Source organism: Podarcis muralis, chromosome 17 (assembly GCF_964188315.1).
Source record: "Podarcis muralis chromosome 17, rPodMur119.hap1.1, whole genome shotgun sequence".
In the NCBI taxonomy this organism is placed as follows: Eukaryota; Metazoa; Chordata; class Lepidosauria; order Squamata; family Lacertidae; genus Podarcis; species Podarcis muralis.
In genome coordinates this window covers 35228942-35244847 of record NC_135671.1, presented here as the reverse complement: position 1 = coordinate 35244847, position 15906 = coordinate 35228942, and the positions used below count along the sequence as shown (strand labels likewise).

The following is a 15906-nucleotide window of genomic DNA, read 5'->3' as shown; positions in this document are numbered from 1 at the left end:
AATTCCTGGGACAAGCATGTGCTCAGAGGCATCCTTTTACCCTTCTTTAATTCTGAACTTTACGTTTGCCCCGCTGAACCACTTTGCAAATACTTGGCTTCAGTTGGGGGATCTTGTTAAAAAGAAAGAGGATAGTCTGCCCACCTCTGCTCTCCAGCTTACACAAATCTGGTGCCCTCCAGATGTGTTGGACTCCCACTAGCCAACATGACCCAGTGGTCAGGGGTAATGGGAGTTCTAGTCCAGCAACATCTGGAAAAGCACCAGGTTGAAGGAGGCTGCCCTGGACACTTCTGGCATTCCAAGGTTGGGTGATTTCAGAAATTGGCTACATATGCCTTTCCTCTCTTAATAAGTCATAGCATTTTTTTCTCCAGAGAAGACAATGAGTAAGCTGTATTTCATAGTGTTTTGCTTAAGAAGCTTTCTAAATGATCGTTTTATAGGGCAGCAGAAGCACAGCTTTGCCTATTTGGTACATGGGACCTAGATATTGACTCTTAAGGAAGAGCTTCTGTTTCAGAGGAACCGCAATTTGCCTAGCTCTAGATCCGCAATATATTGGAAAAGTGTGGTATATTGGGAAATTGAGATTATCTTTCCAGATTTTGTTGTGTTTTGGAGTGTTCTCTAGGATGTGGCTGCATAAGCATCTGGGGCAGCAGCAGGGGAAGGGGGTACATACTGCATATTTTCTTCTTTTGCTATCACTCGTAGCTGAGTAAGATTGTCTTCCATAAACACGATTTTAACAATGAGACTGTGGAGGCCAATTCTGGATCCACACGTCCTTCCACAGTGGGGACATAGGTTTCCAGGTGGGAGTTGATCACGGTGTGGATTTGCCAAGCGTGCCTTCCTCTTAGCATGTTTCTTCCTTGCGTCCTGAGTTTGAGTGTCTTTAAAGTCCATGACACATTTGGTAAAGGCTGTTCTCCAGTTGGAGTGCTTGCAGTCAAGTGTTTCCAATTGTTGGTGTTTATACTACATTTTTTAAAAATTGCCTTGAGACAGTCTTTAAACCTCTTTTGTTGACCACCAGCATTATGCTTTCCATTTTTAAGTTTGGAATAGAGTAGTTGCTTTGGAAGACGACAATCAGGCATCCACACAACATGACCAGTCCTATGAAGTTGATGTTGAAGAATCATTGCTTCAACACTGGTTATCTTTGCTTCTTCCAGTATGCTGGCATTAGTTTGCCTGTCTTCCCAAGTGATGTATAAAATTTTCCGGAGACACCATTGATGGAATCTTTCACTTTATAGTGCTGGTGATGTCACTAATGACATAACTGCCCTTCTCAGGCACATGTTGCCGTCTTAAGTGGTACTCAACCTGTAAAAGAGAATTGCATTGGAAAGTAATGCTCAAGAGAAGACTCTAGATCAGTCCCCCCACAATACATAGAGGCAATCAGCTTTCCCACTTGACTTTAAGACTTCCAGGAATATCCCCACAGAGATGAAACAGAAAAGGGCTTCTCCCAGACTTGGCTGTTGATGCTTGCCAGTTTGAGCATCCTTGGAAATCCCTTTGTATAGACTGAGCACTTCCCTTTTTTGTGCCCAAAGCTTTTTAAAAACAAGGAGGGTGGGAATAGCAGTACATCTCCCACATATGTATTCCACCCTTCACCCTCACCAATTACTTTTTAATGGTTGTTGCCTTTGAGTCAGGCGTTTCCTTCCTCCCCCAAACAGCTTAAATGTGGCAGGAGTGGGATTTGAATGGACTGCCTGCTTAATGCCATAATAATACAATCCTGAACCTGTTCACTTAGAAGTAAACCTCATTAACATACTAGAAAATGCAGAATCAATCCCCAACCTACCTTTCTAGCATTGGGAGACAATTACTAATATTTTAATTGTATTTGATTTGATTTTCTCTAGTTCTTTCATACCTAGTTCTTTCAGTCCTTTCTTGCAAGACTTACCTTTCCGGCTCATCAGTAACTTTCTTGAGTCATGCCCAGAGCAGAGACCTTCAAATAAAATCATACCAGCATTGAAAATACCAGTATTAGAGCTTCCCTAGTCTTGGAAATAGTGCTGTTATGAACAGAGCCTATAAGGAGGGCATTGGCACTTTGTATTTCACAAAACTCCACTTTGGTTTATACTTTCAGCAGCATCAAATTGTACAGGTTTTTTCCTGGACTTGATTACTTCAGGCAGCGCCAGAGTGAGTGGTTGTGTTTTTGAATAGACTTCTACAAAATAAAGATGTTGATGAGAAAGCCATGCTGAGCGCTTCTCCCTCTCTTGGTAGTTTGGTATGTACAGTAAGCATGACCACTTGATTCTGATGAGGGTTTACTGGCCTCAGCTGACTCAGGTTCATTTTGTTATCAAATGTGACTCTTACAACCTTATCAGAAATGTTGCTTCCTAGTCAGATTCCTCTCTTACAATGGTGCATTTTGTTTTTCGTACCTATACGGAACACTTTGCATTTGTCCTTGGAAAAGCTTCATTTCATGTCTGTGTGCCCAGCTCTTCAGTTTTTGAGAACTTTCAATTTTTAACTTATCCTCTAGGCTGGGGCAGTGGAGCCAAGCCCTGACCCTTGGCTGTGCTGTCTGGGACTGATGGAAGCTGGAATCTAGCAACAGCTGAAGGGCCACACATCCTCCATCCCCACTCTAGACTGTCGTTCACCACAAATTTGTGTCATTTACAGAACTGATAGCTGTACTCGTATCAAGCCTCATTCCAACCTGATCTTGAGCCATATGTGATTTCTCCACCAATTTGCATATTCATTTTAAGATAGCTTCTTCTAGTTCATATATTCCAGACTTCCATGCATGGCTCTCATGAAGGACTAAGGCCTCCAAAGCCTTGCGCCAATATGTACCTGCCAGGTGTTCCTTGCCTGCTAAATCATTTATTTTTCAAAGCAGGAAGTTAGGATGGTGTAGGATCTGTACTTTAACAACAAGAAAAAGTTGTAAGCTGGTTGTTCATACCCCATTTTCTTCAAAATGTTTATGAACTTATTCTAATATCTTTCCCAGCATTGATGCTTGCAGGTGCATAATTCCAAAAGTTGTTCTCCCTTCCCCCTTTAAAAAGATACATGTTGTTGTACTTCTCTTCCAACCTGAAGGGCCAGATATGTTTCCCATGAATTTTCAAGTATGGCAGCTATTATTTCTGAGATTTGCCTACTAAGTTTCTAATTCGTTTTGATGCCTGAGGTAGAAAACTCAACTGTTAGCTACCTCCACCCACACTCCCTTCTCTAATTAATATGGGACGCAATCTGTCAGGATGTTTGCATTGGCATGAATGGGAAGTGTGCAAGAGCATTACTGTGCAGTTCTTCCTGTTCATTTCAGTGGGGCTTGTACAGGAGAGCTTCCCCATAGGTTGCTCCTTATAACAGAGATCAGTCTGCCACCCTCAATGGGGTGTAGAATCCTCTGCCTCTGGAGTTCCTTGGTTAAAATGCTGTCTTAACTCTGCTGAATTAAAATAATTCAGATTGTCTAAGTGATCCTTTATTATACTGACTTTTTGTCTTTATCTGTGAAGTGTTGCTGCTTTCCTTCTTCATCAAGACAGAAAGCATTCAGGCTTCAGTCAGCAGCCTATTTCCCACAGCATGGTTTCAATCTAAAGGTGTAAAGTAAAGGTAAAGGGATCCCTGACCATTAGGTCCAGTCGTGACCGACTCTGGGGTTGCGGCGCTCATCTCGCTTTATTGGCTGAGGGAGCCGGCGTACAGCTTCCGGGTCATGTGGCCAGCATGAATAAGCCGCTTCTGGCGAACCAGAGCAGCGCACAGAAACACCATTTACCTTCCCGCTGGAGCAGTACCTATTTATCTATTTGCATTTTGATGTGCTTTCGAACTGCTAGGTTGGCAGGAGCAGGGACTGATCAACGAGAGCTCACCCTGTCGCAGGGATTTGAACCAACAACCTTCTGATCAGCAAGTCCTAGGCTCTGTGGTTTAACCCACAGCGCCACCTGCATCCCAGTAAAAGGTGTACTCCTGGTAAAAACCAGATTCGAGTGTCTCCTCCCCACTAGCCCATAAAAGGAAAAACCATAATCCCTGGTTTATGTCTGAACACAAAACATTATGTTTTTTTCCACTCTCAACAAACCACTGTCAGGAGGCCAGGAGCAAACCTTAGCTACAAATCATGGTTGATTAGGAGCAAAACAAACTTCACATCCAAACCAGTGGTATCCTCAAAGCTAGGGGTCATGTTTCTGCTTCAGTTGTGTTTCTCATTTACCTTGACCTCCACAAGCCTCTTTTCTGTGTTGAGCAAGTTCTAAAAACCAGTGTTGTCATTTCCAAAAAAGTGGGGTGTGATAATAACACCCCTCACCCCCATGCACATGCCTAACTAAGTCTCGTACTCTTGGTATATTCAAGCGTGGCCAGTCTTCAGATACGTCAGATATTTGTACTGCCAGGTTCAGGCCCAGGGTCAGCAACTGACCCCCTTATGCAGGACCTTGTCAGGGGCCCTGACGCTTAATCCGAGTCCCTTTGGTTCTCAGCTACAACCTGCCATTTTAAATTTCCCCACACTGCCCTGGAGCAACTCTACAGCCGAGTGCGTTGTTAACCCACAATTTATGAAAGTGCAGTCATGGTATTGCAGGGGTCTAACCCACTTAGGAAAACAAAGAATGGGGTGGAAGGAAGGGCCAGATGATTTGAACCATTCCAACCCCCTGCAATGCAGGAATCTCTACTAGATCGTACATGACAGTTGGCTATCCAAGCTCTGCTTAGAAACCTGCAAGGAAGGAGAGTCCACCACCTCTCGTAGGAGTCTGTTGGACTGCTGAACAGCCCTTACTGTCAGAAAGTTCTTCCTGGTGTTTAGTTGGAATCTCCTTTCTTGTAAATTGAAGCCATCGGTTCAGGTCCTACCCTCCAGAGCAGGAGAAAACAAGCTCCACGTGACAGCCCTTTAGATATTTGAAGATATCTCCTCTCAGTCTCCCCTTTTCCAGGCTAAGCATCCCCGGCTCTTTCAACCATTCCTCATAAGGCTTGGCTTCCAGACCCTTGATCATCTTGGTCACCTTTCTCTGCACACATTCCAGCTTGTCAGTGCCCTTTTTAAACTGTGGTGCCCAGAACTGGGTGGGAGACACAACAGCAGCCATCTGGCCTTCTTGCCATACCACAAACCTGCCTGCCTGCATATGAATGAGGCAGATGTGGGAGCAGCACAGAAGGAAAAAGAGAGGATGTTGTTAATCCTACCTAGGTGGAAAGAGCCTTCAGCTTGGGGGCAGAGAGGGGAAATGGAAGCTTTTCTTCCTCTGCCTCAGATTGCGAGGGCCTGCCTGAATTTTGGGCATCTGAAGAGACTATTTCCCCCAAAGTTCAGTAGGGGCATATGTGTTTAACATAATATAAAGATAATGGGTTAAATCCAAGGGATTCTATCCTCCACTTTGTCTTGTGTTTGGAGGATTTCCCAGAGACCCGGTCCTCTGGTCTGGAAATGGGGGCAGTTGCTAAGGAGACTCTTGTTGCTATGGAGATAGCTCTGAGGCGCAGTGGATTGGCTGCCAGAGATGACGAGGATGCCACTTCTGTTCCCCTTTTCATGTCTCTTCTCTTCCCACCCCCCCTTTTGTGGTTCCGCTATATGCAGCTTTGAGGAAATGTGTGATGGAAAGCAGGAGGGGAGGGACTGGTAGCTTTGCTGAGGGGAGAAAAAGACGAAATCAAAGCAATTGAGGAAGATGTTTGGGACACGTGATCCTGGGGCAGGGGGTGGAGAGAGAATGAGCCTGTAGGCTTGGAATGGAAGAGGCCAGAGAAACTGGGCCTCAGCATACACTAGCATGGCAAGGGAAAATGGGACACCCCTAGGTGATTAAAATGTGTCAGGCTGACCTTACAGCCAAGAGAAGTGGGGAAGGAGCTTCTTGACACGCTGGTGTAAGTTCTCACACAAGTAAGAACTCCATCTTGTGAAAACTTGGGACTGCCCACAAACACTGCCCCCACTTCCGTCTCTGAGCACGGCCACAAACACTCGTTCTTGAAGGTGGACTGAGCTATTAGCAGCCTCTGGTAAGAGACTGAAGCACAGGCCCAAGTTCTCATGAAGAGCAATTGAACTGGTAAACCTGTGCTGTGGACCATACCACTTTAGACTGCAGGTGGACGTTTCACACAACAGAAAAGTTCCCCACGGGGGCGGACAATCCTGCACATATAAAATTGGCAAGTCAGAGGGAAAGGTGAGCTAGGATCCTGCTTCCTGGCATGCTAATTTGCTGTTTCCTAGGAATTTTATCTATTGCATGTGTATCTCTTGCTATTCCATTGCCTTTCATCTGACATGATACAGCCCAGGCATAATTTGACTATATCACCTGCTATTTGGAAGCACTAGGCCACAATTTAGCAAGTGGTAACCTATCATGGTTGTATGCAGGTGGCGCTGTGGGTTAAACCACAGAGCCTAGGACTTGCCGATCAGAAGGTCGGCGGTTCAAATCCCCGCGACAGGGTGAGCTCGCGTTGCTCGGTCCCTGCTCCTGGCAACCTAGCAGTTCGAAAGCACGTCAAAGTGCAAGTAGATAAATAGGTACCGCTCCGGTGGGAAGGTAAACGGCGTTTATGTGCGCTGCTCTGGTTTGCCAGAAGCGGCTTAGTCATGCTGGCCGCATGACCCGGAAGCTCCCTTGGCCAATAAAGCAAGTTGAGCGGCGTAACCCCAGAGTCGTCCGCGACTGGACCTAACGGTCAGGGGTCCCTTTACCTTTTAACCTATCAAGGTTGTATTCCATGAAACAGGATGCCATTTGTCTAGGGTGCCTGGTCCAGTGTGTGTGGAGGGAAGAACACGGCCACTGTTATGGAATAGAAATATCTCCTTAAAACCTCCTTACTTGGACAGTACAAACAACCCAGTGGCGAGAGACATGTCTTGGGCATTAAGTACTTAAGGAAATGTCATTTATAGCCACCCATAATAGTTGTTGCACCAGAGGGACAGGGAACCCTATGTGAAAGGAGGATGGGCTAGGAAATATCTGAAGCCTACTCTTACAGGTGATGTCCAGCTTCAAAACAAGGGTGGAGCTAAGTGAGTGAATGTTAAGAAATGCTGGCTCTACAAGACATGGTTGGAGGATCTACAGCAGATCTGGGGCTCCCCACCCCAAGCCCTCTGCCCTAATAATAATAATAATAATAATAATAATAATAATAATAAATTTTATTTATACCCCGCCCTCCTCAGCCAAGACCAGGCTTAGGGCGGCTAACAACCAATAATAAAACAAGTTGATTAAAATACAACTTAAAAAAACAAGAATTAAAATACAACATTAAAACATTAAAATGCAGCCTCTTCACAGGAGGAGAAATGAAAAAAGAAAGAGGGGGAGGGAATCAAATAGAATCCAAGCCAAAGGCCAGGCGGAACAACTCTGTCTTACAGGCCCTGCAGAAGAAATCGGATCCCGCAGGGCCCTGGTCTCATGAGACAGAGCGTTCCACCAGGCCGGAGCCAGTGTTGAAAAGGCCCTGGCTCTGGTTGTGGCTAATCTGACTTCCTTAGGGCCCGGGACCTCTAGGGTGTTGCTATTTATGGACCTTAAGGTCCTCCGTGGGGCATACCGGGAGAGGCGGTCCCGTAGGTACGAGGGTCCTACTTTGTATATGGTACATTGTCATGCATGGGCGTAGCCAGCATTTATGTTGGGGAGCGGCAGACTTCAGGTTAGGGGGCAGAACTTCCATTAGATAAGTATTTTTATTGATTTATTTGCTGGGGGGCAGTTGCTGCTCACCTGCCTCCCCCCGTCTATGCCCATGTTGTCATGATGGCCAGCGCCCTAATAGATTTTGAGAGCAGTGGGCATTTGGCGGTGGTGGTGCAATTTTGACCTTTGTTTCATGCTGGAGAATAATCATACCGTGAGGGAGTATAAAGCCCAAATGGCACGTGCATTTTAAAGTACTTTAATTATCACTTGGGAATCTATCCTTTCTTCAGTTAATTCACTACCACTGTTTGCAAGCTAATGCTTTTCCTGCTTTAAATGTTGACATGCAAGCAGAGAACTAAAAATACGCTCCAGATGGAACGCTTCTGTTCACAGGTGATGCACAGGCTAAAATGAGGGTTTTTAATCCACCTTCTCAGATGGTCATCAATTGATTTTTAAAAGCTTAATACACTCACATATTTAAAACTGCATTTCTGTCTTTTACACAAGCACACCAGGCTCAGGAAAGAGGCTTGTAAGTGCTTTAAGTGGTGTGGGTGAAAGCAAGTTAATGCAATCACCTTCTTATCTTCATTTGGTGGGAGTGAGCATGTAAGAGGGGGGAAAATTACTTTCTGGCTTTACACTGATGTTTTGTAGTTCAAGTTTAGCCCAGCCTTTCATCTGCTGAGCAGTCTGGCAAGTCTGCTTCTCCCAGTCCTCATGGGATACCCTGAAAGAAATCTTAATGACTTATAAAAGAGGGGGGGGGGGTTGGGGGGGTAAGGAAATGTAGTGAATAGAGTTTCCAGTTTCGGAGAGCTAATTTAACTCCAACTCCTAAAGTTCATTCCCTTCTTTCTCTCCTATAAGTGTATGAATGCTGTTCACACCTATGGGAGACCAGTGCTGTGTGCGAAAGGAAAATCTGCCTTCTACCCCACTGTAGGGTGGCGTGGCCTTCATGCACAGGGCTCCCACAGAGGTTTCAGCATGTGCTTGTGCACAGAACATGCAGAAACCTACATCAACCCCTCTGCCCTCATCCGCCTTGTCTCTCGTAACGATAGGTGGTTTGCTAGCAAATGATAAAAGGGAAGGCAAGGAAGTGTGCCTCCCAAAACACTTTCCGGTCCTAAACACTGGCAGCTCTTTTATGTACCTGCTTCAAGGCAGGATCTGGTCTTGGGTGTAGTCAGGGTGGGGGGGGAATCCTCAAAAAGTATCAAAAGGCATTAATAATGCTTTAAAAACTAAGGTTCTCCACCACCACCACCAGAAGCTCAACAACATTTGAGGCAATCTCTCAAAAACAGCTCAGCAACTTTGGGGGGCGATTTCCCCCCAAAAGCTCAACTTCCCTCCCCCAACAAAAATCCTGGCTATGCCCATGGATCTGGTTGAAGCTACATTCAGCTGACTCCACTCCAGACACGATGTATTGTTGCTGGCCAGCTTCCCTTATGCAGGGGGAGAAAGTCTGGCTAAACATTTGAGAAAGATGTGGGAGGAGGGAGAAGATTGTACTTGTGACGGTCCCTGGCTGGTTTAACTCTTGGTACTCTCAGGCTAAGCACATGCCTAGGTGGCAGCTACTCATTTTTCTACTTGGCTGTGGTAGCAGACAACCAGTGGTGTGAAAAGCGTCTTGGAAGAAGGCAGGAAATCAGCACACACAGACACACACACACACACACACACACCTCCTTCCACCATATACTGCTCTTGGGAAGCTAGCTTGGCAAGTTGCATAGGCAAGTTGTCCTCATCAGCCACAGGGCTTTGGGGAGATCAGCCTAACTTGAAGCAGCTGCTCTTCAGGAATCAAATACACCAGGCATGTCCAACAGGTAGATCGTGATCTACCGGTAGATCACTAGACGTCTGTGGTAGATCGCGGTAAATCTCCCCCCCCCCCCCCCAGCTTTGGCTCCCTTTAAAAAAGCCCAACAACTTTGCCTGTCAATAACAATGGGTAGATCACAGCCAGTATTTTTATAATGTGAGTAGATCACAGTCTCTTGGGAGTTGGATGTGCCTGAAATACACTAACCCAGTGTTCTTGGCTTGCTCCTTAAGAGCCGTGTTAGCAATGCTCAAACATGCCACTACGGTCATAACTCGGGTTACAGATGCTTTGGGGTGCATGATTTCGGGTTGCACACCGTGCCAAACATGGAAGTAACGGAACGGGTTACTTCCGGGTTTTTGCGCGTGCACAGCAGTGCTAAATCGTGCATTGCACGTGCGCAGAATCGCAACCGGCGCGCGCGCAGACACGGCGCTGCGGGTTGAGACCACTGTGGGTTGCGAACGTGATTCCCGCACAGATCACGTTCACAACCTGAGTGCCCGCTGTATTGCATCTTCACACAAGTAAGAAGCAGCGATTTGGATCATTTGTCCGAGTTTGTATTCTGCCCTTTTCCCAGGAGGCACAGAGAAGCATGTTGACCTCTCAAGCACCCTGTACCAAGGAAAGGGCAAGTTTGAATCAGGAGGAGGGGCAGGGTATAAGAGGAATAGCAATGAAGGACAGAATTTCCATGCAGGCTCTAGCTGGGTATGTGTGGGCAGCGCTGTTTTTCTAGAAAAAGAGGTGCCGGAACTCACCATCAATGCCTCCCTTGTTCTCTTATCATGGCAATGGCACCCACCTGAGAGGTGCCGGAACTGAGTTCTGGTGATTTGCAGCTGAAGAAAAGCCCTGTTTGGCGGATTGGCAGGGACAGCGCAAGAGCATCCGTCTGCAGAGCTTTTGCATGCCTGGGTGAGTCCAAGCGAAGGAAGAAGGGGTTTGGTTTTTTGTCCTGGATCAGAGAAGAGCAGGCCTTGGATTGCACTTCCACATAATAGCATCCTGACCCCTAATCAAGAACAGCTGAAGCAGCACTGTGGAAGTCCTCCTGGAAGGTGGTTTTTCCCTTTGGTTTCTTCCTGAGGCTGCTGCAGCTGGGCGGTCTGTAGCATTACCCATGTCTTGGCTGACGAGCTGATGAGTCACCTCAACCCTTCTGCCAGGGAGCAGCATCCGGGAGTTTTTTCAAGGACAAAGTGGGTTTGGAAATGACAGCAATGTCAGGCACCAAACTGGGAAAGCCAGTCCCTTTGCCCCAAATCCTTGGTGCTGAGTTTTGTAGTGCTGGTTGCAGGAAGGGATTAAGCTTCAGACCACCAAGGGGTACCAAGGCTCTAGAAATGATAAGATGAAATGAAGTAGGTCTGATGCAGGATTACCAGACAATGTGTCTGTCTGCCCCCCCACCCACCCACCCACCCAAAAAAACACACACAAAAAACCACTTCAAAGATTTTGATGTCCAATGAGCTCACCACACTTTTTTTCAATGCTGGGTATGAAAACCTGCTACCACATCATCTGACATTTGGTGTATCCATCTGGACCAAATGTGGGGAACTTGTGGCCTTCCAGATGTTGGTGGACTCCAACTTCTGACAGCGTGGTCAGTGTTCAGGGATGCTGCAAATTGCAGTCCACGTGCATCCAGAGGGCCACAGGTTCCCCACCACTGATCTAAACTATGGGTGTTTGTTGTTGGGTTGTTGTTGTTTTTTTTTAAAAAATTCATAATAAAGAGACAGCTATGTTATCAACATGGATTAAAAACAATTGAATTTCTTTTATTGAAACTAGGGAATTTGTGCCTTTGGTGTGCGTTCTCAATATCAGGAGCCATTTCCATTACAGCTACTCAGTTTATGAGGCTGGTCAAACATGCGGATGACCCTAAGGAATTATACATGTGCAATGATTGCATATGGGTTGAAACGCCAGCTGGTGGGTGAGGCATGGATGGGTCGGTGGATGAGATGACCTCCCTGTCCTCTGTGTAAATGATGTCCCTGTGCCACAATAGATTGGGGCTTCACTCGTGAAACCCTCTTGAACCTGAGCTGTTTTGAGAGTCCGCACGCATTTGCAAGTCAGTTTTCCATACTCTGGGTTGCATTTGGGCTAAAGAAACATCTGTCCATGGGTATGGCAGGTCCTTTGTATTGTTATTGTATTTGTATTGTATTGTTACAGATATGAGGTAACAGGGTCTATTCGTGAATAGTAGAAATTAATAAATGGTAGGATTTTGATTATTTGGGATATGAAGGGAAAATACAAGTTGTGGAGGAATTCCTGGACTAGCCTATGCAGAACAACATGGCCAAGCTAGGGCCTTTAAGAAACAATGCAGGGCCATTGGCAAGACAAGAGAAGAGGTGTGAACAGAGACTGGGGATTCGGAAAGTTGCCAGGGTAACTGGGCATGATGTCACAGGAAGAGTCTGGAGCCTTTGGCACAACAGCTGGGGAAAAGGCCAGAATGATCTTGGACGGGCTGGCTGGATGAAGGCAAGTAGAGAGAAATGCCCTGGAATCAGCTGCTGTACTGCTGTGGGGAACAAGCCCCTCTTGAATGGCCATGCTGTAAGATTTGGGGTGGATCTAGACACAGGAAAAACCCCCGCTATAAATAAGTCAAAAATTAGATCATTATAACAAAAGGGGAAAAATCTCTATGGAAAACTGTGTTTTAAAATTTCCTGTTCTCTGGCGCCATCTGGTGTTACATATTTATAGCGCATTCAAATAACTGTTTCTTTACTACTGTAGCTGAGTTCCTAAACTCCACGCAGATTAAAAGTATATATATGTGAATAAACCATATATCTTAAGGCTGTGACAGCCTCTGCTGTGTCTTGCATCTCAAACAAGCACAGACCCTGGAACCTCCCTGGAATCTTGCCATGGCTTGGCAGAGATTGGGAGTGGCACCCAACTTTTGCAACAGTATTAACAGAAGTCTGTGAGTTCTCATGACTGTGTATCAGTGCATCACATGCTTGCACAAGCGTTCTTGTGCAGCTGAGACCCTGTACCTCCACATCTACACAATAGCATCTCCACACGTGGGAAAAGTCTGAATACAACTACATGCATGCTTGTGTACGCACATGAAAATATATGCATGGCCAATGGTAATGTGTGTTACTAAGAGTGTCAATTGTCAAGGTTCTTACCCTAATGTAGGTTTGTCTGCCAGTGAATCCCTGAATGTGTTACAAAGGGTTCCAGTGCATGTTATTGGGTGCACACATCCTATTCAGACAAGAGAACTGGCCAGGCCAGTTGAACCCAGCTGAAGTCTAGCATGGTCAGTGAGCAGGAGATGATTGGAAGTGGAAAACAAGCTTATTTGCAGTTTTCTCAGTAGGAAGCCCCCTTAGAAATGCTGTAATTCCTAGGAAGACAGTTTGAAATCCATTGCAATGTGGTGAGGAACCTATTATTAACACCCACCCACCCCAATGTTGGTGGACTCCAGCTCCCATCAGCCCCACCCAGGATGGCCAGAAATGTTGGGAACTGGTGTCCTAACAGCAACTGGACCAAAGGTTACCCACCCCTGGACTAGAAGAACACACATGATTCAAGATGTGGCACACATGTTTATTCTCTCACACATTTACTCACAAGTAGTGGCTCACAGGTATTCCTGGACCATGTGGCTGCCATCATCTGGCCATGATGTTTGCCGTCAGAGGCAGTTGTATTCATGTCTTGCTTCTGGACTTGCCATGTGAATCTTGTTGGCCCCTGTGCCAATCAAATGTTGGACTAGATGGGCGCTTTGTTCTGATCCAATAACGTCTTCTTTTGCCGTTGTTCTCTTTCTCAAAGCCTATGTATGCATACATATTCAAATTCAGACTGTCCTGTAAGTCGTATACAGTGACACACAATTGCATGACCTGTTCATACCTGTGTATGTGACAGAAAACCCATGTTAACTCCTTCCTCTTCTCTCTTTCCCCCTCTGTCTGACAGTTCAAAAGAATGCTGAACCGTGAACTAACCCACTTCTCTGAAATGAGCCGCTCTGGAAACCAGGTCTCTGAATATATTTCCAACACCTTCTTAGGTGAGTGCAAAGGTGCCTTTTGACTGTTGAGGCCCTGAAAGAAAAAAAAACCCAATAATAATAATATATTAACGCCTAGTATAATTTTCCACCATTACACAATTTGGCTCTCAGGATTATTAGAGTTCTTTAAACTGTTTAAAAAGTGTGTGCATGGCATGGGGGGGGGGGGTTTGTTCTGAGATATAAACATATATTGTCTGGCCTGCATGGAAAAATAATTAATTTAAATCTAAAATCCCATGGCAAACATTAAAGTTGTACATTTCTTTAAGGTTTCTGATAAAAGAGGAATTGAATCTGAAATGGAAAGTTCAGAGCTTTGCCATAAAGCCTGTAGGATTTTTAATCTCTCCAGTCCATTGTCATAGGCTCTGATTAAAATGTATTTAGGTCTGTCTGCATAGCTTAGCTGTAATCTAAAAATGGCTCTCATATTACCTGTTGGAGTCTAACAATGAACTAACCCAAAATTTGTTAGGCATCTCTTCAGGGATATACAGTGGTGCCTCGCAAGACGAAATTAATTCGTTCCGCGAGTTTTTTCGTCTTGCGATTTTTTTCGTCTTGCGAAGCACAGTTTCGGGAAAGTTTTGGAAAAGCTTCAAAAATCACCAAAGTCTTCAAAAACCTCAAAAAAGGCTACCACACCGCGTGCTATGAGTTGCTCCTCAAAGTAAAGTCGCAACTGTATTAACGGTGTTAAGAAAAAGGAAACAAACTTGCAAGACGTTTCCGTCTTGCGAAGCAAGCCCATAGGGAAAATCGTCTTGTGAAGCAACTCAAAAAACCCAAAACCCTTTCGTCTTGCGAGTTTTTTGTCTTGCGAGGCATTCGTCTTGCAAGGTACCACTGTATCTTAATATTACATTATTTTCCTTAGAGTTGAGCTCAAATGCAGAGGTGAAGTTTTATGAATGCAGTGGACCCTCCGGATATGAACTTAATTTGTTCCGGGGGTCCATTTGTACCCTGAAAAGTCCGCATCTAGAGGTCTGCTTATGCACACACGGCGTGATAGAGCGCTTCTGCGCATGCGCGAAGTGTGCAGAGTGCTTCTGCACATGAGCGTGCGACGAAACCCAGAAGTATACACTTCCGGGTTTGCCACATTTGCAACCCAAAAGTTACATTACCCGAAGGTAACGTAACCCAAGGGTCCACTGTCTGTTCACATACATAATCCCCCAAGAACCCCCTTTTTGATGATCAGTGAGGCATTGAATGGGTGGGGAGTGGGATGAAGATACTTCTAGTTCCATTTTCACATAGTTCCCCAAGACTACGGTGAGAATGTGGCTGGAATTGCATATTCAAGCACACACACAGTTGAAAGTAATGTAAAGGGGCCAGAGGACGTCCACATTCAAATTTGCCTCCAAGAGACTTACTACTATGCTGTCCAGTGTTACAGTTCAACAGCTCAGAGCCAGTGTGGCGTAGTGGTTGGAGTGTTAAGAGTGTCAGACTAGGACCTGGGAGAGCAGGGTTCGAATCCCCACGCAGGCATGAAGCCCGCCGGGTGACCTTGGGCCAGTCACCATCACTTAGCCTAACCTACCTCACAGGATAGTTGTGAGAATGAAATGGGGAGGAGGAGAACCATGTTCACCACCTTGAGAAAAGTACTGCTGGAAATTGCAGGATCTCCAAAAGACCCCCTCTCACCTTAAATATGTGAGAGTGAAACTTTGGCGCACCTCTTTTCCCCCTCCCTTTTCAATATCACTTCCATCACGGTTCTGTTTGTTTCTTTTGCATTATCTTGTTTAAACTTTTTGCTTCAGTGCTTTTTTGTTTCCCGGTTAGGTGTGGCTGAGCTTTCCTAGTAAGCTTAGCCTTCTGTAGGCAGTGCATAACCCCACCTTACACCAAGGTTACATGTCCATTTCCAGTTTCAGATTATTTGTCCTGCACACTGAAGTTCAGCTGTTGGACAACTCTAGGTGTAAGAGCTGGAACCAGCACCCTTGAGGGCTGTGCCTCCTATTTGACAATGGGCTCTACTGCCTCCTGTCCAAGGATCCAGATTCCTGCGTTTGAGGGCTGGGCCATGCCATGTGAGGCTGGACAAGCTAATGCTGCGCTCTTTCCACTTGCAGATTAACAGTGGAAGTTTAGATATTTCCACTCAGAAGTAAGGCCCTTTGGGTTCAGTGGGACTTAACTCACTGGCAAACGAGTGTAGGATTGGAGCCTAAACCATTTACTCTGATTAAAGCACCCTGAAATCCATGGATAAGGAGCGTAGGATT

The 15906-nt window shown here is 45.6% G+C and overlaps 1 protein-coding gene across 6 annotated transcripts in view; it reads left to right on the top strand.

Annotated features, from left to right (window-relative positions):
• The window catches only part of PDE4A (phosphodiesterase 4A), a 385508-nt gene that overhangs the window by 344137 nt on the left and 25465 nt on the right, over positions 1 to 15906 (top strand). For all 6 annotated transcript variants that reach the window (XM_028712668.2, XM_028712667.2, XM_077921214.1 and 3 more), the window contains one exon: positions 13558 to 13651. In XM_028712668.2, the coding sequence (XP_028568501.2) occupies positions 13558 to 13651 (94 nt within the window). The remainder of the gene's footprint in view (positions 1 to 13557; positions 13652 to 15906) is intronic.